This window comes from Tripterygium wilfordii, chromosome 20 (assembly GCF_013401445.1).
Source record: "Tripterygium wilfordii isolate XIE 37 chromosome 20, ASM1340144v1, whole genome shotgun sequence".
Classification (NCBI taxonomy): Eukaryota; Viridiplantae; Streptophyta; class Magnoliopsida; order Celastrales; family Celastraceae; genus Tripterygium; species Tripterygium wilfordii.
In genome coordinates, this window is record NC_052251.1 from 8,298,908 (window position 1) to 8,325,310 (window position 26,403).

The 26,403-nt window shown below is 36.8% G+C and overlaps 2 protein-coding genes across 2 annotated transcripts; one reads left to right on the plus strand and one right to left on the minus strand.

The window, feature by feature from the left end:
• Positions 1 to 1,199: 1,199 nt before the first annotated feature.
• LOC119986722 (ribosomal RNA small subunit methyltransferase G) lies at positions 1,200 to 6,786 on the plus strand. The gene is made up of 7 exons (XM_038831396.1): positions 1,200 to 1,506; positions 1,710 to 1,902; positions 2,033 to 2,142; positions 4,800 to 4,878; positions 4,986 to 5,053; positions 5,951 to 6,017; positions 6,510 to 6,786. Exons 1-7 carry the CDS (start codon positions 1,273 to 1,275, stop codon positions 6,620 to 6,622), a joined length of 864 nt encoding a protein of 287 aa, XP_038687324.1. The 5' UTR covers positions 1,200 to 1,272; the 3' UTR covers positions 6,623 to 6,786.
• Positions 6,787 to 8,636: 1,850 nt separating this feature from the next.
• LOC119987232 (protein JINGUBANG) lies at positions 8,637 to 10,049 on the minus strand. Its single transcript, XM_038832086.1, has one exon. It carries the CDS (start codon positions 9,857 to 9,859, stop codon positions 8,654 to 8,656), a length of 1,206 nt encoding a protein of 401 aa, XP_038688014.1. The 5' UTR covers positions 9,860 to 10,049; the 3' UTR covers positions 8,637 to 8,653.
• Between the last annotated feature and the right edge of the window lie 16,354 nt (positions 10,050 to 26,403).

The following is a 26,403-nucleotide window of genomic DNA, read 5'->3' on the forward strand; positions in this document are numbered from 1 at the left end:
ACTCAGGTATAGGCAGCTTTTCACTAGACTAGCATTCTCCTATGGTTTCTCTATCGTCCTTACATTTATCACATATTCATATCCCTATGCATATACCAGCATCATGGTAGATGGCACCTGACAAGCATTGCTTGCGTCCGTTTCCCCTATTCACCCACTTGGGTATAGACAGTGTCTCGCGAGACCAACATTCTTTCATGGTTCTACTACAATCTTTACTCATAATTCATTCCCTATCACCACCATATCATGCATGCACATCATCTCATCCGATACCGAAACATCCCCTGACAACAACGACCCTGCGCCATCACTTGAAAGTCACGTCCACTCTCTATCCATAGAGTTGTACAGGCTTGGAGTGGAACATCAATCCGTTCCCCATGCGTTTTTATTTTGCATATTTATACATATACTATCTCTCGTAGTAACGACAGCACTCGGGATGCCCCATATCTCGGATGGCAACCGTTCTATTTGAACGGATGTTATGGGTGCTTAACACCTTCCCCACACATAATCAGACCCTCACATATCTCTGGTATACACACAGGCCATGCCTTGATTATCAGACATTCAATTGTGTTTGTAAATATCAACTGGTGGCAACTTCCATAGTGCCCGTATGGGTTGTAATGACACATACGAGTGCGCACCCCCACAGCATCGCATACCATGTATGAAATTTTTTGTGCAATGCCTATTCAAAAATCGATTATCAAGAATTCTCAAGAAAAAAACCCTCCATCATCTCTTGTATGGTTCAAAGTTTAAACGCCTCATTCCCAACTTGAATGTAAAAGAAAAAAAATTTAAAAATTGCATAGATGTCTCTCAATTTATATTCAATAATGGTACAGATCCCAACAGCTTGTATTCCAGTTATCCCAGTTATTGAGTTGTATGCACATAAATTTTATGTGAATCATGTTGGAGATACATGGAGCCAAACAAATTCACTTGCATCTTGTGCGTCAAACTCAACTGTTAGGATGAGAACCTAACTTATATGACATTCATGTATAGTATCTCATAGAGGTCTATAGTTCGAGCATTTTTATCCTCATCCCTTGTAATAAAAAATAAACTTTATTGGGATAACAATTATTGGGGTTTTTTAATCATTTTCGTATTTGATTTGTTTTAAAAATTGCATAGATGTCTCCAAATATATATTCTACTATTTGTTTTAGTTTTCCATGTGAGAATTTTCTCGTTACATGGTTCGGAGTCTTCGGACATACCGACCACAGACAAAGTAAGAGGGTTGAGATGTTGCTCTGGCGAAGCAGAGTACCTACCCTCCCATTTTCGTTTTCTGTCAAGACTTTTGTCGAACATTTCCCGGTTTCGAAACCGATAACGTTTCGTTCACAGACTCACAAAATCTGCTCAAAACTCGAATCCATCATCAGCGTTGAAGGCTCTCCCCATTTCAAGAACTTAAATTCCCGTCAAAAAGAACAGATTCATCTCTACGTCGACGCTCTTCTCGACTGGAACCAGGTCTCTTGTATTGTATTTTGTTTTCTCACTTCTAGTATCTATTTTTAAAAATGTTTTATTGATTTTTTTTCCTTTTATTGTTTGTATGATTTGAATTTGATTTCTCGTAAACAAGTTGATTGTAGTAATTTGGGTGCAGAAAAATATCATTTCTTTTACTGTAATAGTGAACGAAGAGGTTCATAGTGTTCTACAACTTGCAGAAAATGAACTTGACCGCAGTTAAAGATGCGACTGAAATCATGGGAAGGCATATTGAGGACTCACTTGCAATCATGCCGCCTATGAAGTCTTGTTATATCTCACATTGTAAGAAAGCATGTGACAAGCTCAGCCTTGTTGATGTTGGAAGTGGACAGGGGCTGCCTGGATTAGTTTTAGCTATAGCTTTCCCTGGTGAGCAAATCTGATTTACTCCAAAGTGATTTATGTGGCATTGGTTCAGTTGCTTGTTGTTGTTATTTTTGAATCTGCTTTCATTTTGTATGGTGAGGTTTTTATTTTTTTTTCAATCTTCAAATGGTAGGTTGGGAGGTGACGCTTCTGGAATCGATGAACAAGCGCTGTGTTTTCTTGGAGCATGTGGTTGATCTTACTGGATTATCAAATGTCCAAGTTGTGAGGGGAAGAGCAGAGGTACCGTTTCCCCCCTCCTAGTTTCAGTAATGTTCTTACATATATGTGATTCTATGATTATTTACAAGCTACTTGTTTGAAGAACCACATTATCACACCAAAATAAAGTATTGGAATTGCAGTTAGTCATTTCTTCTCCCACAATTGGAGGGTGGTTAGTTTTTCCTGATTATTAACACTTCTTGTTTGAAACACCATTAACACACCAACATATAGTACTGGAATTTTGCATCAGTCAGTCCCGCTTGGACAATTAGAGGGAGGATAGTTTTTACCAATCTAACAATTACTTTGGGAAAAAGCTAAGACGTTTTCTCAGAATCGGTATAGAGACAGAGAGCGAGAGGGAGATTAGTACATGATATTGCTGAAAAATTTACTGAGTGATTTAAAATTGCCCCTGGTAGTTTTGCTGCTGAACCACCAAATGGTACAAGTACTTCTGAAATTCAACAGCCAGCTGTGGGCAACTTTTCAGGGAAAGGATTTCAAGGGTTTTATAAATTTTCTAAAATGACATTGAAAGATGGGAAATGGGCGTAAGAAAAGGAGAAAAATGGGATTGCTGTGGCTCCTAGGATATTGAAGAATTTCCTTGGAGATGACTTCTTCTAAACTTCCTATGAATCCAAACTCTAAAGAAGCAAGTTTTGACAGTGAATGTAATCATTAGAATTACGCAAGATGTGTCAAGGAGGATCAAGACAGGTTGATGGTTTTCTTCTAAAATTTTCACTTGCTTTTGGCAATATGGTAACAGTGGATTCAAGAACCCCTTTGATCTACCTCCAAATTGGGTCCAATTTTTGGTGATGATTGAAGGTTCTTCTTTAGTGACTTTATCTACCTTCACTCTGCATCAACATGTTTCCTAGTTTAGGGTTCAATTTGGCTCGTGTAATTCCTCCTCGCTATTCACATTTGATTTTCCTTGTATTTCAAAAAATTAATGTCCGTATCTGGTGCATTTGTAGTTTGTTTTAAGCAGTTTTGTTCTCTGCTTGAATTGGGACTTCTCTGTTTCAGAGCAAGTGAAAACGAGTGGTTTCCCCATGATGTTATAATCTTTCTTTCTTATTTGTTTTTCCTTTCTTTTCTTTTTAAAAACCACGAGTTATTGTTTTCAGTTGATTATCCATTAGAGTTGTTCTACTTCTTCTGGTTGAGACTCTGATAGAGCATTGCAGGATTACTTAAGGAGGGGTAGAGGGTAGTTTGTTAGGATAAAGGGAGTAGTGTGGAGTTTGTTATGAAGGTGGAGGTTATTAGGGAAGTTTGTCATGTAGGTTGTTAGGGAAGTTTGTTACGTAGGTGGGGGTTGTTAGGATAAAGAGAGTAGTGTGGAGAGAGGGAAGATCATCCTGGATTCTAGAATCATAATTTGGCTTGTGAGTTAGAGGTGCTAGCTCCTCGAAAGCTAGCTGGTTATGGCCCTTACTATCCAGTGGGTCGATTCAAGAACTCTGATGGCTTCTGTTCGTCGCAAGAAGAGGTGGGATATGAAGCGTTGATGGCTTTAAGGCAGGATGGGACGGTCGATAAGGTTCATAAGAAGTTTGAGATGTTATCGGCTCCCATTCACGATGCACCATACATTGTGTTGAAGGGAGCATTCATCAAGGGATTGAAGGAGGTGCGGGTAGAAATCTGGATGGTGAGGCTGGGAACACTCAGTGAAGTGGAGATAGCTCACAAAGTCGAAGAAAGAAATATGGCCTTGGAAGAGGCCCGGGCTGAATGTTAGAAATGGGCCAAGTCTTATGGTCCCGATAAAGCGGAAGGGAGGGACTGGAGAAGGAATCACTCGTTTTGCCCCTACTAACGAATCCATCCTCTTGGTGAAGGCTTGGCCACCTACGGAAGCCCAGTGGAGAAGCATGCTGAGAAGGGAGGTTTGAGAAGGGAGCGTGAGTCCATTCGGCTGATTCTGGCGTCACCCACCGCCGAGAGCCATTCCAACGTCTCACAAAGGAGGAACAGTACAAGTGTGAGCATGGGCTGTGCTTTCGTTGCCTTGAGAAATTCCATCCCAGGCACCGTTGCAAGAATCGACAGCTAATTACTTATTGCTCTGAGGACTCGGGGGAAAAAGATGGGGGTGGCGGAATGGAAGGGGAGCAGGACTCACTGACGACATAAGAGGCTCTCTGGTGCGGTGGTTGATGAATGGGAAGCGTGAAGTGCTCATACAGGGGCAAAATCTCCCTTGCTTGTGATACCACGTGAGGATTTGACACCATTTCCCAACAATTTCCTCATTTCCACCTTGAGGACAAGGTGGCTCTTGTAGAGGAGGTAATGATAGAGCCTTGCAGGCTTACACAAGGAGGGATAGAGGGTAGTTTGTTAGGATAAAAGGGAGCAGTGTGGAGTTTTTTTATGAGGGTGGATGTTGTTAGGATAAAGAGTGTTGTGTGGGGAGAGGGAGGGGGAGGATCATCGTGGATTCTAGAATTATCATTTGGCTTGTGAATTGGAGGTGCTACCGTGCTAGCTCCTTGAAAGCTAGCTGGTCGTGGCCATGACTATCTTGTTTTTCTACATCAATCATAGTTCTATCAATTTCCTCTTTATTTCCATATGCTAGCTACTGTTTTCTGTGTTTTGTTTGATTCAGTGCTTATCAGAATCATGTTTCCAAACTTGTGATAGGGCAGGATTTGGGGCAGAATTTTTCCTTCAGAGAACAATATGATATAGCAGTGGCCAGAGCAGTAGCTGAAATGAGAATATTAGGTAATTTTGATTAATCTTCTATCTCGATAATGCTTTTATGTATCTTCAACTTTTAACATTGTGACTGATCACTCTAATTTGTAACTTCTGGTTTCTCTAATTGGTAGCCGAGTACTGTCTTCCTCTTGTTCGTGTTGGTGGACTATTTGTTGCAGCAAAGGGCCATGACCCTCAGGCACGTACATGTCATTATTTCGAATTGTCCTCCACATGATGATTACAATTTTCTGGTGTATTGTTTATATGATGGCGTTCTAATATGGTGGTATTTTTGGATTTGTTTAGCCATAACAGAAGAATATTCGTACCCATCAGAAAAAGTTGATTGCCTTACAAAGCTTCATTACATTTTTTGGAAAATTAGGCTGCATGTTTATGTATGTATTGCTTGTTAATCTTTATATTGTAATTTGTAAATAAGTACTTTGACTCTTAATAGGGAAAATGATAAGACAATAACTTTAACTCGTATTCTTGATTTAGGATGGATAGATATTTAGATTAAGAGCTAGAACTTTAGTTAAGGAGAAGAAATTTGGAAAACGAGAAGAAATTTGGAAAAGGGGAAGAAATTTGAAAGAGATAGAAGGGAGAGAAAACAGGCTGACTTAGGACTTGAGCTGTAATGTTATACGCTAAGGGGATTTAGTTTGTGATTATACTGCAATTACTGGAACTGACGAGCAATTAATGTATGGTTGACTTTGTTAGGATGTTACTTCAAGATGAAATGTTGATGTTTGTCTGTGTGTTTTGTGGGGTAAACTTCAGTGAAAGAGTCCTTAGTGAAAACAAGATGTGCCATACATCACTTGCTGAAATGTTGACAACAAGTGCCCCTTATTTTAAGATTATACATGCAACATAAAAGTTCTTTTTTTTTTTTCAATTGATTTGCATAATAAATTTTGAGTCAATTTCAAATATTTTTATTATAGCCATAATGTTATTGTGGGATTTGCAAATATCTGTTGGGATTTATCTAGACTTTTGAAATGCCTCCACAAACATGAATATTTTTCCATTTTGTCTCTCATTTCCTCTCATTTTTGTAAATTGTTTATTTTGACAGCTGGAAGTTAGAAATGCTGAAAGAGCAATCCAGTTGATGGGGGCATCTGTGTTGCAACTGTGCTCAGGTGGGTGTGTGGGGTTGTGCATCATACACAGACACACACATTTGACATGTTAATTCATTTATATCAAGCTTGTTAGTTGCTCTAAATGAAGAACTGTAGCCCAAGTTGTACTTTTGTCTTTTTAGCAGTTTTTGCTATAGTAGCAGATATTGATTAACCAAATTAAGATGCCTTTCTTGTTATTGATTATTGGCTTAAGACGATTTTCAAAGCCTGAACTGGTAATGCTTTACTTGCTTAATAACAAGGATGAAGGAAGAGAGAAGATGTAGAAATAGATGTGCCCTGTCCTCAAACTATTAAGCTGGGATGTTGAGAAAAACTACAGTACAGAACCTTATTGACTGCTTAGATAGAATCATTCTTAGTATCATCCTCCTCTTTGCAATTTTTTATTTTTATTTTTCTTAATACGAATCTAGCCTTGTTATTTAACTTTATCCATATGGTTCTCGACTGAGGTGGTCTTTTTTTTTTCTTTTTTGTATTTAGTTGAATCTCACAGCCCATATGGACAACGAACTGCTGTGGTATGTTTCAAAGATCGCCCTACCCCTAGGAGGTATCCCCGTGATCCAGGTACACCAGCAAAAGAGCCTCTGTGATGTCCTCTCCACCTTCTGTTTTATTGTATTCTACTTTCCTTTCCTGTGCTAATATTTTGTATATTGAATCCTTTACACAATTAGCAAATTAGATATTTGCAAATCAAATGTTATGTTTTATTAATTGGGTAACTCCTCCTTGTGAAGTTTCGCCTTTTCCATTCTTTTTGGTGTCTTCGGCAAAGGTATTGTGGATATGCTTGTAAGTTAGGATGTGCAACAGCCATTGAAGTTCAATCTCTTTGGTATGGAATGAGCTTTCATAGTTAACCCACTTAAATTCTTTCCATGGTGAGTGAGTTTATGGGTTACATTTCATCGTTCTTTGCCCTGGACTACGGAATCAGACAAATTGTGACAAAGAAGAATAAATAAAAATTTGATGTGAGAGTGAGCCGTCAGCTTACGTTGTGATTAAGGTTCACCTTCTATCCTGCAATGCAATGAGTCTCTGGGTAAATTCATTTTTGGTAGCATGTATTGTAAGGAGTCATTAGTTCAACTGTTTCAGCTACCATTTCAGACTTTCAATTCTTTTTCGTGGTATTATAATTTAGAAATAGTCAAGTCTAGCAGTGATGGATACATATAACATCTTGGAGAATCTTGCCTCAAACTAGCCTATTAGCTGTTATTTCTTGATTTGCTTTACAATATCTGCATTAATATTTATGAGCCAATATTGAACTCTGTCTGGTTCTGAGACTCTTATTCTTACTGGTATTTTTTATTTGCCCTTTGGCTCATTAACTTGGGCAACCAAATTGGGTGAAAAATCCATCATTTCTTAGGGACCAGTGTATGTAGCTGATGATGTATATATAATAAAGCATTGACCACTAAATAGTTTTCTTTGTCCATCAGAAATCAGTCCGTACTTTAAGGGATTTATATTAGATTAACATATATGAATCTCCAATAGATTCTGGAGATTTATAAACCTAGGCCCAAGTCTCAATTGGTCCATGGGGGTTGTGGGGTCTTTCATGTGACCCGGGTTTTACTAGTCAGTTGTCTGGTGAGCAACTAAGTGGGTTCCATGTTACCAAAAAATACATATATGAATCTCATGATTCATACCTTTGTGTTGACTAGTTCTTCTCATGCATAAGTTTTCCAGGTTTAGGTATTTTTAAGTGTCAAAGCATCTATCTTTTATGTTCTGCTAACTAACGTGGCAAAAACATATGTAGACACAACGCCCCTTTCGGGACCATTATTTGCTTAATATTCAAGTTGTCTTAGATTGATCTTATACATCTTCTCTGTTTTGGTCATTTTATTGCTTTTTGGATAATATAGAAGCGTTGATTGTGATTAAACAGAGGTTTGGCTTGGGAAAAATGACCTTTACCTACTACTCCCACTTGTTTTTAGATGACACTCAAGTTTCTAACAAAGCTTCATTTGATGTCAGGTATGTGATGAATATCTCTGTTAACAATTTTATATATCATAAAATGACATCTGATGTAAGCATTTTTCATCTTTCTACTTAGTTTGGCTGGCCTTTGAATATTTTTTTAATATGCCCCTTCATATTTTACACAGTTAAAAGGTTTCTTTGTTGAAAAAAAGTACCTAAATCCCCTGAATTTGATCGAGTTTACTAATTAATCCCTTGTGCGCTCTTGGATTATTCGAACTACATCATGAGACTCTCTCCGTATATCTTCCTTCCATCGACTTTATGTGCGGAAGGGATCTTGTTGCATTTTACTCTAAACTTTATGTTCTTTAAGAGGATGTAAGCACTTGTGGCTTTATTAGTTCAACTGTTCAATGCATCCTCTTATTATTATTTCATTAACACACACATACCCATCACTTATTTGAGAAATTCATTGGAATGCCTTTTTAACTGATTTGATAATCTGATTATCTTTTTCCTTCAAGCCCTTCTTTTGTCTTCTGTCTTTCCTGGCTGTTCAAATATTCATGAAGAAATAGTTTTACACATAGTTAGATTTGATTCAGTGATACGTAATTCATGGACCACTCTGTGAGGAGGAGGAGAAGAAAGAAAATCCTCTAAAGAAGAGGAACCATAATCTTCCATACCTTGATTTCACAGTCCAAGCTACCACTATAAACAACATAAGAAGTATTAGATATACTAGTACCATGGTCAACTGCAGCTGTTAAGCACTTGACAGGGCCTTTATGTCCTTCTAAAACTGCCATACAAGAGTAGTTTCTATCAACCCTTCTCCAGAGTCTTATAGTTTTATCTGCAGAACCACTACACAGCAAGTCTGAAACAACCACCAAACACAATATGGACTCTGTATGTCCCCTGAGTGCACCTGTGACCTTCATACTGCCTCCATCTTCCTTCTCCCAAACCAGTATTGATCGATCGCATGCACCTGAGTACAATATCGACCCGTCGCTGCTTAATGCCAGTGCATTAATCCCAGACTTGTGTTTTTCAAGTGTATCAACAGGAGAGTGTTTTTTGTCTACTGAATTGTTCTTCCTCCACACCTTGATTTTCTTGTCTGCTGATCCTGTATAAACATCTCCGTCTGTCGATAAGGCCAGCGCGTTTATCGCGTCGTCGTGTGCATCTGTTACTGATTCCAGACACTTGAAGTCACTTGTTCTCCAAATCTTGAGTGTCTTGTCCCATGAAACAGAGTAAAGCAGAGTCTCATCACTTGACAAAGCAAGTGCAGAGACTGTGTCAACATGGTGAACCCATGTACATTTCTTGTGCCTTCTTATCTGAACATGATTTTTCGGCACAAGAAGTTTCGATGCTCGGTCATTTAGCGTCGGTAACGTCGCTAAACGGGTATATAATTTTGGGCAATCTTGTTCTTGATTATTGATCTTCCATACCCGGATTTTGTGATCTTGATGAGCACTAAATAGCTTATCTGCCAATACAACTAATGACTTCACAGCACCCTTTCCTACTGCGACAACGTTGTCGATTAACCTTTGTTCCTCATCATCATCTGGCTCAGAATTTAAAGGATTTTGGTTCCACAGCCGGATTTCGTTGTCAGAGGAGCCGCTGTAGAGGAATTTTCCGGAGAGAGTTAGAGAGGATATGTAGCTATTGTGACCTTTGAGAGTGGTAGAACAGTAAGCATTGGTGAAGAAGTAGTGTAGTTGTTGGGGTTGTGAAGTTAGAGAAGGAACAGAAGGCAGGCTAGGCTGTGAAGAAAGGTAGTTGGAGTAGTGTGATTCAGAATCACAATTTGGAACAGTGGTTTGGTAGAAATGCATTGTTTTGTGATATAGTGAGCGAGAGAGAGTGTGGAGTGGACCAAATTTATAGAGAATCGAAGTACTGGTTTAGCAAAGTAAAGGGATTTGTTAATGGTGGTTTAAGGTCTCTCAAATAGTGGTGAAGTAAATAATGGCCCTAGTTTAGGGGTGAAGGATGGGCATTGGTTGTGCACAATCAGAGGCCATTATTGTTAACATTTGTTGCACTTCTCTCTCTAACTTCTCTCTCATATATACACACACATATATATAAATATATATAAATATATGAATTTGTGAGGGTAGTTTTGTCTTCAGTGTTGACATAAGCTTGTTTGACCTTCCACTATGAATTAAAGAAATAAAAAGGATAAGTATTGAGATGACCCCTGAACTTTCGTGAATGGATCAATTTAGTCCCTGAACTTTCAAACTTGTATTCCGTTACAATTTTCGTCTATTTAGCTGATGTCGTAGCAAATCTGAAAACCATGTGTCATATAAGTAACAAAAAACATCTGTCACATCAACAAAAATTGACGGAAAATTGGCTCAAGGGCTAACAGACTCCATTATTGGAAGTTGAGGGATTAAATTGATCCTAAATAAAGTTCAGGGACCAAAATGATCATTTCATTAAAGTACAAGGGCTATTTGAAAACTTCTCCCAAATAAAAATAAAACTGGCTTTTTTTTTGAATGAATGGTCCCATCAATCAAAAACTTACATAGCTTAGAGCAACTTCAATGGGTATTAGTTTCAAGTTCTCCATTTTATCTTGGTGTTTGTGCATAACTATATTGTCAAGGGCCCACCCTACATGTCATTTTTCTATTGGTTTTGTGGGTCCAAATTGGTAACTGAATAGACACTTGATATATGGAGTATGTACAAGGTTTCAAGATAGACACAAGTGTTGTTTTGCACTCATTGTGGTGCTCTAGCACTACACTTTGACAATAAAGTGTAATTTCAAGTGTTGAACGTAGCATCTATTGTGGATGCTCTTATAAAAGAGATAAGAAGGTAGGTAACTCTTTTGATTAACTTGTATTCTTTCTCTTTTTTTTTTTTGAAATATCACAGAGAATTATGTTTGTAGTTAGAATTGAACTTTGGACACACGTATACCTAACTCAATTGATTTAAAATCAAGCCAACTCTAGTTGGTAATCATCACTCTTCTTCTTCTTCTTCTTTTCCTTTTTTTCTATTTTCCTACGCAAAATTAGGAATAATGCCCCTTTCTTTCTTTCGCTCTCTATCACTCAATAAAGGGCCCAAGGTTAAAAACATTTTTATAAGGAAAAGACATAACTAGTTGTTCGAGTCAACTTTGTCTCACGTGTAATGGGTAAAAGTATGGGACAAATAAGTGGAGTTTTGATTGACGTGCAATATACAAACTTTACAAAGTTGGTTATCAAAGTTCCAAACAAATCCAAAATTTTCTGACTGTTACACTCTGTTTGGATAACATTTTATGAGATTTGCTTGAATTAGAGGAGAGTTAGTAAGGTATGATAAAAAGGTGAATTTCCTCCTTTTACTATCCTCATTTGTATATATTTCATACCCCTAAATTAGGGTGTTTGTGAGGTGAGAGAAAATAGTATTATTTTTTCATATTTGTCCCCCAATTTTTTTAAGTACTTATTTAATCTAAATTAGGGATGAGAGTATATAAATAAATGACTCGTTTTTTCTTATCATCTTCCCTCATTAATAACTTCAAAAATGAGTAAGGGTGGTTCCCATACTTAACTTTCACTCCCTTAATCCCACTTAGCCCCATATTTTTTTTTTAATCCAAACATACCTTAAAGTTGAACACATCTCAAGAAAAAAGAGAAGAAATATTGAGGTTTTTAATTGGACGTATATGGGCGAAGCATGTAATAATGAAGGCCGTGTACTTTGAGAAACAAAGAAGGAAGGAGACGTCCATAGATAGGCCAAAGAGGACATGTTGTGGTTGGATGATTGGCGGATTATATAAATTTGATAATGATGTTCTATTTTTTTTTATAAATTTGATAATGGTCATGCTAATCTCACTTTACTTTCTTTGTCTTTTGTTGTTTGCCTACTCTCAATACTGACCTAACCATAGGAGGTTCATTGGCCAGCACCCCTGTCAAGGACTTTTCGACTATCACATTCTTTTTACTTTTTATAGATTGTCACTTGTTGATGGCCCCGAACAATAAATTCTTGATTGTAGATTTTTGTCCAATTGGCGCCCACCGTGGGATCCTGACAATCATTCCGCTAGTAGAGTTCGATTCCACTCGACATTGCAGAAAACGTGAAATGTCTCAATCAACATTCAATGAGGGATCGTGTTCAACTGCAGTTGACAACAACTCTATCACTATAGTTAAGCCCTCACTTAACTTTCATTCCCTTAATCCCACTTAACCCCCATATTTTTTAATCCAAATAGAACCTTAAAGTTGAACATATCTCAAGAAAAAAGGAGAAGAAATATTGAGGATTTTAATTGGACGTATATAGGCGAAGCATGTAATAATGAAGGCCATGCACTTTGAGAAACAAAAAATGAAGGAGACATCCATAGATAGGCCAAGGAGGACATGTTGTGGTTGGATGGATGACAGATTATATAAATTTGACAATGATTAGGGTTGTAAAAACCAAACCAAACCATAATCCAAACCGAAAACCAAACATAAAATATTTATTTGGTTCGGTTTTTTGGTTTGCGGTTTTTGGAATTTGGTGTTTTTCGATTTCGATTCGGTCTCAAAAAAGTTAATTCGGTTATAAACCGAACAATTGAAATTAAATGACATGTCTTATTTTATTACTTATATATAGTATATATAATATTATTTTAACCAAAATATCTTACAACGCTTGAGTACTTTACTCCTCAAAAAAAGAAAAACACTTGATTACTTTACTGTCAGGTCTTCTCTCTCTCGTCTCTCTAATCTCTCCCCTCTTTGTCTCTCTCTCAAAAGACCATTCTATCCTAAAGTTTCCTCTATTTACAATTCCGTCATCTCACTTTAATTGAATTCTCTTCTATAATTTCTGTTTAAACCGAAAACCCAAATATATGGTTTGGTTTATTTAAGTTTCTGTATGTTATTTGATCTGGTCTAGTTTACTTAAAAATGAAACCAAAAAATTCGGTTTGGCTAAAACTGGACCTGGATTGAACCCGAATCCTGAACCATCGAACTTCCACCCCTAATAATGATGTTCTACTTTTTTTTATAAATTTGATAATTAAGGTCATGCTAATCTCACTTTACTTTCTTTGTCTTGTGTTCTTTGCCTACTCTCAATACTGACCTAACCATGGGAGGTTCATTGGTTAGCACCCCCTATCAAGGACTTTTCGACTATCACCTTTTTTTTTTTTTTTTTTTTTTTTTTTTTTTTTTTTTTTTGTAGATTGTCACTTGTCGATGACCCCCAAACAATAAATTCTTGATTGTAGATTTTTGTCCAATTGACACCCATCGTGGGGTCCTGACAATCATCACGCTAGTAGAGTTTGATTCCACTCGACATCCACCGTCATTTGACTAGTAGAGCCATAATTGACATCCAACATCAATAGACCGAAGATGCCGCAGGTGCCCTCAATTGACACATAAGTATTATCGACCTTTGATGCTTAGTTCATCTCTCATCAAACTTTGACTGACTAAGATGTCGGAGGATCGATGGCTCTACCATCGCTTGTCCTAACATTTGTTTCAAATTGACGAGTAGCAATCGAGAGACAAGCATGCTCTGAAAATGCCTAATTTATCCCAACAAACAACATCCCATGGGAGACACATGGAGGCCGTGATCACCATTCGACACTTGGTCGACTACGTGGAGTAGGCATTCATTCTACAACCCATGACCTTCTCAAGAGCTCAACAGGTCTACGATCTTCACAAAAGTCCAACAAGCTCAAGGCCTAGGCAACCATCACTTCAATAGGTCCATGGCCTCAGATGCATCCCAACATGCCTCTAGCATCTATTATTCCATTCAACTGATCCCTTATGTTCAGTCAACTCGACTGGTCATAAAATTTATTATCTAACCATCCAACCGCCCTACAACTTGATGCATCTCGACAGACATGGTCCGCCCTACTGCCCATATCTACGCTAATGATGCAGTATGTTGACCATGGCTTACTCGCTCTATAGCAACAGTGAAAGTGCTCTTTAAGCCAAGAGCCTCTTAATTTAGAGAGTGAGATAAATTGTTTTGGCCAAATTTGGTACAAGACCCAAGTCTAGCTCAACAACTCTCTTTAGGTCAAGTACGGACAAACTCATAGGCCTCACGAGGCTCCGTAGGCTCAAAGTGTAACAGCTCACCCCCTCAAGTCCAATAACACTTTGTCTGCTTTGGACCCAACTGGCCCTCACGGCTTTGTCTTCCCATGAGGTCACTTATCACAATATTGCTTTGGCAGAAGCATGCTTAACTGCAGAGTTTTTATGAGATGTAATGTCATCACTCCAAGGAAAACCGGTTGTTTGAGAGTTTGACCTATTATATTCTGCACTTCCCCTCATCCCCTGGGTGATCTGGGATTTATGAGATGTAGCCCCCTCACCACTCGGCAGCTTGACAACACCCTCCCAAGCTTGCCTATGCAGAGACTTGAGGCCCTGCCCACGGGAGCTGGTCGAGTACTACACAAAGGCTTTGCCCAGAGCCAAAGTCCAACACCCCAAACCGTCACCTCATAGGCCCAAAGGTTTTGATATGACTTACATCACCTAGTAGGTCCCACAAAATACCTATAAATAGAGGGATTCACACTTTGACAAGATCTGGAGGAAAACTTTATTCAAGACCAGAAGGCTAACAAGCTCTCTTTCTCTATAATATACTTTCTTGATCTACGTACATCAATGGACTACCACAAAACATTATGAAAACACTCGATATCACTTCATTTAGCTACGCTTCACGCGGAGGCAACCCTATCACACAGTCTGCAAAGGCACTTATAATATTCTCTCGAACATATTCACTCTACACGATACTCATAACACTACCTCAATCATGTTCACTTTACGTGACACCCCTATCACTCCCTCGGTCATGTTCACTCCACGCGACGCCCATAAAAGTCAATTGACCATGTCCACTCTATGTGATGCCCCTAACACTCCCTCAATCATGTTCACTCTATGCAACTCCTCAAGCACTCCCTTGGTCTTGTACATTTTAGGGGACACCCCTAGCACTCCCTCGATCATGTTCACTCTACGCAACCCTCTCTTCAGAGATGCTCACCGAAACATTCTATGTTGCGCCCACCATGACGGTCATGACAATCTCACTCTACTCTCTTTGTCAATCTCTTATTCCTTGTCTACGGTCGATACTAACTTGACCGTCGGAGGTCAAAGACTTTTTGATTGTCACTTTCTCTATACTTTTTGTAGGTTGGAGGTGGCTCCTATGAACAAATTCTTAAGTTTTATCCTTTTCATCTACAACAATAAATACATGAGTTTCTTAAATTTGTTTCATGGACGTATATACTAGGTGAGGCATGCAATAATGAAGCCCATGTACGTACTTGAGAAACAAAAAAAGAAAGGAGACATCCCTGGATAGGCCAAGGAGGACATGATGTGGTTGAATTGTTGGCAGATCATATAAATTTGATAATGATGTGATTACTTTCATGATTCCAAACCTTTATACCTACATGTTCAACTAGTGGAAGACAGCCATCCATCCATATCATAAAAAGAGAAGCCCTTTTTGGTAATTTTGGAGAGTTGGGCAGGTACCTCCAAATTACTGAAATCAATTGAAATGTTCACGAATTTAATATTTCTGGGCAAGAGGTACCTATTGGAAGGCAGTGTCACACATTTCCTTTTGGAAAATTACAACCCTAGTTGTGCATATTATATAGATTAAGATAGGAGGAATCGAGCCACATGGGTTTAGGGAATTTTAAAACTAACCTTTTTTAATTATTAAAATATATGTTAGATTTTTAATAAATTACATATTCGGAATTAGCGTATTAAGTTTTTTTTTTGATAAATAAGAATTAACGCATAAATCTCTTTCTAACAAGATGCATTGTCAATAAGTTTTATCGGGTGGATCTTAATTCTATTATTTTTTTTAATGGATTCAGAACTAAAACAATGAATTCTAGACTGTGCTTTAAAAAACAATGGAATTTATATTAAAACAATAAGTTTTGAACAATAAATTCTGAGATAAAATAATGGAATAAACCTGTTGGGCTCTCTTAGGCTACAAATTGTTGGACTATATATCATTTTCGTAATTGGGGTACTTATCTATAGTTGGGACACAAAATTGGGGAAAAAAAAGGTTTATGGACAAAAATGAAACCACGCCTATAAATAAGTGATGAAAAGTACTTTTTGTCCCAAATTTATGTAATATCTTAGAATAAAAAAAAAAACGAATTACTACATGATAACCAAATGTTAACTGCTAGTTATTACTAACAATCAAAACCAAAATATATTTTTTATTATTATTGTTGTTGTTAATTAATTGAAATATGTACGGACATTGACTTTGTTCCCACTTGAGGGGATCAATCAAAGAGCCAAAAGCAACCTAATTTTGTTGTCGCCACTTTTTATCCAAATTACATTTGCTTTAACTCTGCCGTCCAAATCATAGTGTTTCTTGACCCAAACAAATATAATAATATATAGGAACTCTACACATAGTTAGGCACTATATACAAGTCAAGACACTTCATTAAAAATATGGACAGACAAAAAAGTGAGTTGTTGGTTGATCGATAATCACATTATATATAAGAGATTATTCACTCATTAGGTCATGTGTTCGAATTATACCCCTATCCAAATCATTGTTTAAAAAAAAATAAAAAAATATAGATAGACAAGAAGAAAAAGAATCATGGCCATTGATTCAAGATATTTTATTGTAGGGAGTACATTATTGTTGATTTTTAATTTTAAGAACAAACTATTTACTTTATGCAATCAAGTGGACCACATTCTTAATTTAACTACATAACCTAATCCACCTAGGAGTAATTAAGTAACTAAAAAAGAAACCTCTTAAATAGGTATTAGAGTTTGATTTTTCACATTAACATCTAGTCATTTGTCTAATTACTTGAAAATGATAGAATAATTCAAAAGTAGTTAAAGATTTTTCCATAGTAAAAAGAACACGGTTACTTTATTAATAAAGAAACTATCAAACTAAGCCAAAGCATGAATTAAATGAACCATCCAATGCAATTTTTAAGGCTAGATTTCGGAGAATGATTCATAGTGATTGGGGAGGAAAGGGTTTTAATAGAAATTTATATAATTTCTATGAAAACTCTCCTAAATCATTTCTTTCATAACCGTCGCGAACCATCCTTAATTTCCTGTTTAGTCTAAGAATTCTGAAACAACTTTTCTGCAACCTAATCTAGTTCATAATTTTCCCGATAGTAGATTTTTAGAGTACGATATTTTTGGTTCATATTTTCAAAGTAATCATTATTAAGCTATATATCAAATGATTAGGTTAGTAATCACTATCAATTTGGCTTTAAAGGTTCAAGGCATCTCACGTTCTCTTGGCATTAGAAATAGAGACATGGAAATTACGAGTCAAAGATTTGGAAAATTATATAACAAGCGTGAGTTCATTCTTAAGCCATCACTAATAATTAACGAAGAATTATCAAAATTAATAAAACCAATGTGTATATATACACACACACACACATATATATATATGTATATATATATGTATGTATGTATATATGTATGTATGTATATGTATATATATGGTAGGCTTTTGATAATACCAAAATAACCCCACCAATTATAAATAGTCATGTGGCCTGTAAACCAATTAGGCAAGAATGAGAAAATTTCTCGGAATTGACCGAAGCGCCTTGCTCAACACTGTCCGAAAAGACTGTCCAAATTAAGAGCATGTTCGCTCACTACCGACCTACGTACATCATTACTGTTGGAACTCACACAACGTCCCACATTGAAAAAATAGAAATAAAGTGTGTGGCTTAAAAGGCCTATGGGAGGTCCAACTCATTGGTTTAAGCTTTCGAGTAAAGATGAGCTTTCTTCTATGCCAAGTAAACCCACATGTGTTAGGCCCATGTAACGTGGGCTCACCCCCGATCCAAATTCTCAATAATCACTACCCGATCGAGGTAGGTTTCCTTTACCCGAACAAGGTGGATCCAACCCATCCGACCAAGGTGAAGTACAATCTTAATGAATTAATGTCATCCAACTCCCTTTTGGAGAGGAATACAGAGGGAATCTACCATCCGAGAAATGCTCAGGAAAACCAATGAAAGAGAGTCTGACTACTACTGCAACTCAAATGACTTAGCTCATATAAAAAAAAGGACCTCCACCATCATGTAAACATTCTAACTCCTACACTCTAAATTACATTCTAACTCCTACACTCTAAATTACTTAATGGGTAAGAGGCAGAGCTTCAAATAGCGAGTCATTCTCCCTAGTTAAGTTCAGAACTGACTTGAGCTTCGGAGGGGTCCCCCAAGCACACCCTCGGAGCTCTACAGCAGCTTACGTTTGCTCCATGTACAAGAAAGAAGACAATCGATCAGGAAGGAAGGTATTGGTTTGACTAACTGATTCGTCTAGTAGGGTCAGCCCTACTTTTGACGTCATCAACTTTCATTGATGCATGTTATGATAATGGGTTCTTGTAAGGACTCCATTCGTTGTATGTTCACTAATACAACTTGCAAGACCTATCCACTCGTTGTCTGTTGGTGACAACACCAATTGGATCAGCAAGGCTTGATAGACGTTGATGATGATTTCATTCATGAATTATATTCTCATTAATGCTCTCAACCATGGGCGGAGCTATATGGAGAGCAAGTTGGTTTTTCTCAAAAAAAAATTATATATATAAAAAAATATATAGAGGTAGCAAAATTTTGTCCGGTTCTGATGACCGAATATGTTCGATCTGGATTAAATCAAATTTAGACATCAGTTATATGTCCAAAATCCATGTCCAAACACAAAAATATTGTCTGATTTACTTGTCTGAACCCTAACCTGGATTATATTATTATCCGATTAACTTGTCCATATTTAAACCAATCTGGATTTAGTCAATTAAGTATTTTCGAAATCAAATGCAAGTTATGTAAATATTTCACAAACATGTGTTATTGTCCGACTTGAAATCCTAAACCCCAGTAAAAAATATTGTGAATTTGTGACCCAACCCAAACCCAAGATTTTTAGTTGAACTAAGTCCTAAATGTTGTAACCCAAGTCCATGTGACACCGTTTATACCGTCTGATCCAATTTACATTATTATTCAATTGCATTATTCTATATTATGTTAGATATGCAACTTGGAAAACTCATATATTTTTATCCCAAAGATTTCACTATAATGGAAATTATAACTTTTGAAAATAAACTTGATACATACCATTTTTAGGACAATAATATCAGTAACGAATCAATCATACAACACTTTCAAAAAATGAAAAATGTTCGCAAAAATTGTAATTTGTAATTGTTTGTATAAATAATATCAATATAATAATTTATGTTTGATAGGGTTATAATCCTCAAGAACTAATCATATTTACCATATTTATCATAAACAAACGAATACAGAAAAGCAAAAAAAAAAAATTCGGGGGCCTCGTAGTGCCCCCTCGTTTTGAATCCTAGTTACGTTCCCTGCTCTCAATCCTTTTACTATTGTCACAATTTTGTCCTTTGATCACATTGTCAGGGTCTCCCTCTGGGCCTGTTGTTATAATTGTAGAGTCCGAATTCTTAATCATATCCGTTGATGTTGGTTTCTATTCTGAGACTCACATGAGTTTTTCAATTCAAAAATAACATCGAAACGTTGTGCTTAAAACTTCAGACTCTGCAGTTATAAAAAAAAATAAAAATACTGCAGGTCTCGCGCATCCCCTCGCTTTCACAGAAATTATTTATGACAGTGCATGTGAGTTGATGGAATTTATGAATAATAAAGACCAACCTTTCGGGAATCCATGAGTTTGTCTGTCTGCTTAGAAGTGGAAAACAAACAATGTGCACCAGAAAAGTAATGTTGGAATCGTACGTACGACCACAATTCTTGGAATTCACATGGCTGCCAGACCCATAAAAACAGCTATTAGCCTTGCCAAAATTGGAACCAAAACCCAATCAATATAACACCTGAGTGACAATATTTCCTAAAATAGAACTACACGCCACTACCAGTGACGTGTTCTTTGTAAATTTTAAACGATCACGTCTGATGGCGTGATCTAGTTAACATTGGTCACTCCATTGCCAATGGAGTGACCAATGGATACTTTGATTCACGTCAACTATATTGGCATGAATCATATTTTTATGATGATCACGCCAACACAGTTGGCGTGATCATCAATTTTTGTTCGATCACGCCAACGATTTTGGCGTGATCAGTAAACACAGAAACAAAAAATGAAAAAAAAAATCAACCTGCCAAAAATACACATACATATATATATATCCATATCCATATCCATAAATCCATATCCAGCAAAATATTTCATCAAATACGAACTATCCATATGAAAAATAAACACATAAAATAGTAATATGGTTCAAGCAAATTGGAGAAATCATATAGTCCTGTGCCTACTCCATTCGGTAGGAGTAGTTGATGGACCAACATCATCTTGCGTCAACTGGGATGGATGCATAGTAAAGTCAATTGCTCGGGAAATGTGACCACGTCGGTGTGATGGACCAAGAGGATATCTACCACCATGCTGGGGCGTAGCTTGAACATCAGGGCCTATAACTTCTTCAAATCGATGTCCCTCACCAACCTCGTCTAGAATGTCACGACAATTTCCCAACCAATTATTTGCAATGGCAGCAGTAGAGTTATTAAGAGCATCACGCAATGCAGAAACAGCTTTTTTTGCTCCCTCTAATGCCAAAGCAGCCTGCATTAATGTTTATTACATTACAATATAATATAACTTACATAAATAAAATATGAAAATGTCGGCGTACTTACCACTTGTCGTATCCGACTCCCCCGTGGCGCATAATCCAAATTTGTTTGTGGCCTATCAGTCGATGTAGCGCTAATAATCCGTCAGGTGATCGAGTAATACCAATGCATATACTCGCCAATGCTCGTGCGAGGGAATCGCTCCTGCGCGATATGAGCTAGTCTATCATCCCAATTGCGCCCTCAAACTGACTATCATCTTCATTATGACACATTTCTGGGATTAAATTTAGATTCACGGATGGTGAGAAATGCTGATATGAACTAGAAGTTTGCATTTCGTCATTATCAGAATCATCCTCAAACTGGAAGTTTGCATTTCGATTCCAATTTGACGTCATTATATTCTGTAATCTACATTAGATTATAATAATTGTGTCATAAAACAAATAAATATTGTGTATTTTGTCCAACATTTTTAAACATTATTATCAATTCTATATATTTTAATATGAGCATAACCATTAAAACAAAAATTCACATTCATATCCATAAACATATGAACAAATACCACATATACACAAATACCACATATACAAATATCACATTTTTTATATAATAACAAAATTTATAATAAACTCTCTCTCACCTCTTGTTGATCACAAGAGTGTGAGGTGTGTATGCACTCCACCTTCACGGATCGGCAGTCCGACAGGGTGTGGTGGCTACTTCATCGGTCGGATTTGCAGTGGCTGGTCGTTGGTGGTGGTTGTCTCACTGGTCGGAGGCTTGAGTAGTGGTTTCTGTGTGTGGTACGGGTTGGGAGGAGAAACGGGAGAGAGGAGGGAGAAAGAAGATCTGCGTGTGTGACTGGGGTTAATTCTTATCAGATATTAACTAGTCACGCCGTTGTTACTAACGGCGTGACTAGTTTTTTTTTTTTTAAAGGTTGGCGTGACCTTTATAAATCCACCAGTCACGCCAACTTGGTTGGCGTGACTGGTTTTTATACACTATTCACGCCATCTTTGATGGCGTGATCGTCTAAAATTTACAAAGAACACGCCACTAACAGTGGCGTGTAGTGCTATTTTGGGAAATATTTTCACCCGATTGTTATATTGGGACATATTTTGAGTGAGAGTGTTATTTTGGTAAAAAACTCGAACTGTACACATAGCTAGATACTATTTACAAGTCAAGACACTGCATTAAAATATGGACAGACAAGCGAGTGAGCCGTTGATTGAACGACAATCACATTGCATATAAAATATCATCCACTCATTAGGTCGTGAGTTCGAATCCTACCCCCTCCCCAAATTCTTGTTTCAAAAAAAAAATGTACAGACAAGAAGATAAAGAATCATGGCCATTGATTCAAGATATTTTATTGTGGGGAGTACATTATTGTTGATTAATTTGTATAAATAATTTTTAATTTTAAGAACAAACTATTTACTTTATGCAATCAAATGGACCACATTCTTAATTTAACTACATAACCTAATCCACCTAGGAGTAATTAAGTAACTAAAAAAGAAACCTCTTAAGTAGGGATTAGAGTACGATTTTTCACATTAACATCTAGTCATTTGTCTAATTACTTGAAAAGGATAGAATAATTCAAAAGTAGTCAAAGATTTTTCCATAGTTAAAAAAACACGGTTACTTTATTAATAAAGAAACTATCAAACTAAGCCAAAGCCTGAATTAAACGAACCATCCAATGCAATTTTTAAGGCTAGATTTCGGAGAATGATTCGTAGTGATTGGGGAGGAAAGGGTTTTAATAGAAATTTATATAATTTCTATGAAAACTCTCCAAAATCATTTCTTTCATAACTGTCGCGAACCATCCTTAATTTCCTGTACAGTCTAAGAATTCTGAAACAACTTTTCTGCAACCTAATCTAGTTCATAATTTTCCCGATAGTAGATTTTTAGAGTACGATATTTTTGGTTCATATTTTCAAAGTAATCATTATTAAGCTATATATCAAATGATTAGGTTAGCAATCACTATCAATTTGACTTCAAAGGTTTAAGGCATCTCACGTTCTCTTGGCATTAGAAATAGAGACATGGAAATTACGAGTCAAAGATTTGGAAAATTATATAACAAGCGTGAGTTCATTCTTAAGCCATCACTAATAATTAACGAAGAATTATCAAAATTAATAAAACCAATGTGTGTGTGTATATATATATATGTATATGTATATATATATATATATGTATATATATATATATGGTAGGCTTTTGATAATACCAAAATAACCCCACCAATTATAAATAGTCATGTGGCACCTGTAAACCAATTAGGCAAGAATGAGAAAGTATCTCGGAATTGACCGAAGTGCCTTGCTCGACACTGTCCGAAAAGACTGTCCAAATTAAGAGCATGTTCGCTCACCACCGACCTGCGTACATCATTACTGTTGGAACTCACACAAAGTCCCACATTGAAAAAATAGAAATAAAGTGTGTGGCTTAAAAGGCCTTTGGGAGATCCAACTCATTGGTTTAAGCTTTTGAGTAAAGATGAACTTTCTTCTATGCCAAGTAAACCCACATGTGTTAGGCCCATGTAACGTAGGCTCACCCCCGATCCAAATTCTCAATAATTACTACCCGATCGAGGTAGGTTTCCTTTACCCGAACGAGGTGGATCCAACCCATCCGACCAAGGTGAAGTACAATCTTAATGAATTAATGTCCCAATAGGACACCAACTCTTAACAGGATCCAACTCCCTTTTGGAGAGGAATACGGAGGGAATCTACCATCCGAGAAATCCTCAGGAAAACCAATGAGAGAGAGTCTAACTACTACTGCAACTCAAATAACTTAGCTCATATAAAAAAAGGACCTCCACCATCATGTAAACATTCTAACTCCTACACTCTAAATTACTTAATGGGTAAGAGGCAGAGCTCCAAATAGCAAGTCATTCTCCCTAGTTAAGTTCAGAACTGACTTGAGCTTCGGAGGGGTCCCCCAAGCACACCCTCGGGGCTCTACAGCAGCTTACGTTTGCTCCATGTACAAGAAAGAAGACAATCGATCAGGAAGGAAGGTATTGGTTTGACTAACTGATTCGTCCAGTAGGGTCAGCCCTACTTTTGACGTCATCAACTTTCATTGATGCATGTTATGATAATGGGTTCTTGTAAGGACTCCATTCGTTGTATGTTCACTAATACAACTTGCAAGACCTATCCACTCGTTGTCTGTTGGTAACAACACCAATTGGATCAGCAAGGCTTGATAGACGTTGATGATGATTTCATTCATGAATTATATTCTCATTAATGCTCTCAACCATGGGCGGAGCTATATGGAGAGCAAGTTGGTTTTTCTCAAAAAAAAATTATATATATATATAAATATATAGAGGTAGCAAAATTTTGTCCGGTTCGGATGACCGAATATGTTCGATCGACTTGGATTAAATCAAATTTAGACATCAGTTATATGTCCAAAATCCAAGTCCAAACACAAAAATATTGTCTGATTTACTTGTCTGAACCCTAACCCGGATTATATTATTATCCGATTAACTTGTCCAGATTTAAACCAATCCAGGTTTGGTCAATTAAGTATTTTCGAAATCGAATGCAAGTTATGTAAATATTTCGTAAACACCTGTTATTGTCCGACTTGAAATCCTAAACCCCAGTAAAAAAACATTGTGAATTTGTGACCCAACCCAAACCCAAGAGTTTTAGTTGAACTTAGTCATAAATGTTGTAACCCAAGTACTGTGACATTGTTTATACCGTCCGATCCAATTTACATTATTATTCAATTGCATTATTCTATACTATGTTAGATATGCAACTTAAAAAACTCATATGTTTTTTTATCCCAAAGATTTCACTATAATGGAAAGAACAATGCTAGAGACCTCCAAAATTTGACCTGTATCTCAAATCTATGTGACATTAAAATAGCTATTGATTAAAAACATACATGTAGGGCCCACTTTACATCCAACACTCCATATTAACTGGGGGTCTTTTGGGGGTCTCAAGCATTATCATAATGGAAATTACTTTTGATTGTAAACGTGATACATATGATTTTTATGCCAATAATATCAGTAATGAATCAATCATACAACACTTTCAAAAAATGAAAAATGTTCACAAAAATTGTAATTTGTAACTGTTTGTATAAGTAATATCAATATGATAATTTATGTTTGATAGGGTTATAATCCTGAAGAACTAATTATATTTATCAGATTTATCACTAACAAACAAATACAGAAAAGCAAAAAAAGAAAAAATTTATGGGGCCTCACAGTGCCCCCTCTCGTTCTGAATCCTAGTTACGTCCCTGCTCTCAATCCCTTCACTACTGTTACAATTTTGTCCTTTGATCATATTGTCAGGGTCTCCCTCTGGGCCTGTTGTTATAATTGTAGAGTCTGAATTCTTAATCATATCCGTTGATGTTAGTTTCTATTCTGAGACTCACATGAGTTTTTCAATTCAAAAATGACATCGAAACGTTGTGCTTAAAACTTCAGACTCTGCAGTTATAAAAAAAAAAAAAAATACTACTGCAGGTCTCCCGCATCCCCTCGCTTTCACAGAAATTATTTATTACAGTGCATGTGAGTTGATGGAATTTATGAATAATAAAGACCAACCTTTTGGGAATCCATGAGTTTGTCTGTCTGCTTAGAAGTAGAAAACAAACAACGTGCACCAGAAAAGTAATGTTGGAATCGTACGTACGACCACAATTCTTGGAATTCACATGGCTGCCAGATCCATAAAAACAGCTACTAGCCTTGCCAAAATTGGAAACAAAACCAATCAATCATATTCTTCTTTCCGGTGGATCAAAATCCCTAAAGCTCCTGTTTGCTATAATTCCAAGTCCATGGGCTTCAATAATGGGCCCTAAGCCCATAAACATTCTCATATTGGGCTACAATCAAGAGCCCTCATGTATTATGAATGACAGCCATCACTCACCGTTAGTCGTATGCTTCTATAGATTGATCATGATGTGTTTACGGTTGTTTCCACGTGGAGTAATATTCTTGTGGTCACATGTTGGATTTTTGACCTAATTTACATTGTCGTCTGGTGGGAATTCTCTGTGTGCACAGGCTTGACGGCTAGAGATTAGACTCATATTGAATTTGCAAATGGCAAACTTGTTTAGTGTTTACGGTTGCGGATTACATGTCCTCAGTATTTTACATAAGGTGACAACTAGCAATGACAAACTTGACGGCTCGAGTTTAGACTCATATTGAATGTGCAAATGACAAACTTGTTTAGTGTTTACGATTGCGGATTACATGTCCTCAGTATTTTACATAAGGTGACAACTAGCAATGACACATTAGTACATTAGAGCATCCACAATGGTGTTATATTTAACATTGTTAACAATACTTTTTGGATAAATATAGTGCTATACTCTCACAATAGATATAATGGAGTGTATTTCAAGTACTGGAAATGTTACTTTTTTGATAAATATAGCGCTACATGCACACAATGGGTGAAAAATGACACTTGAAAA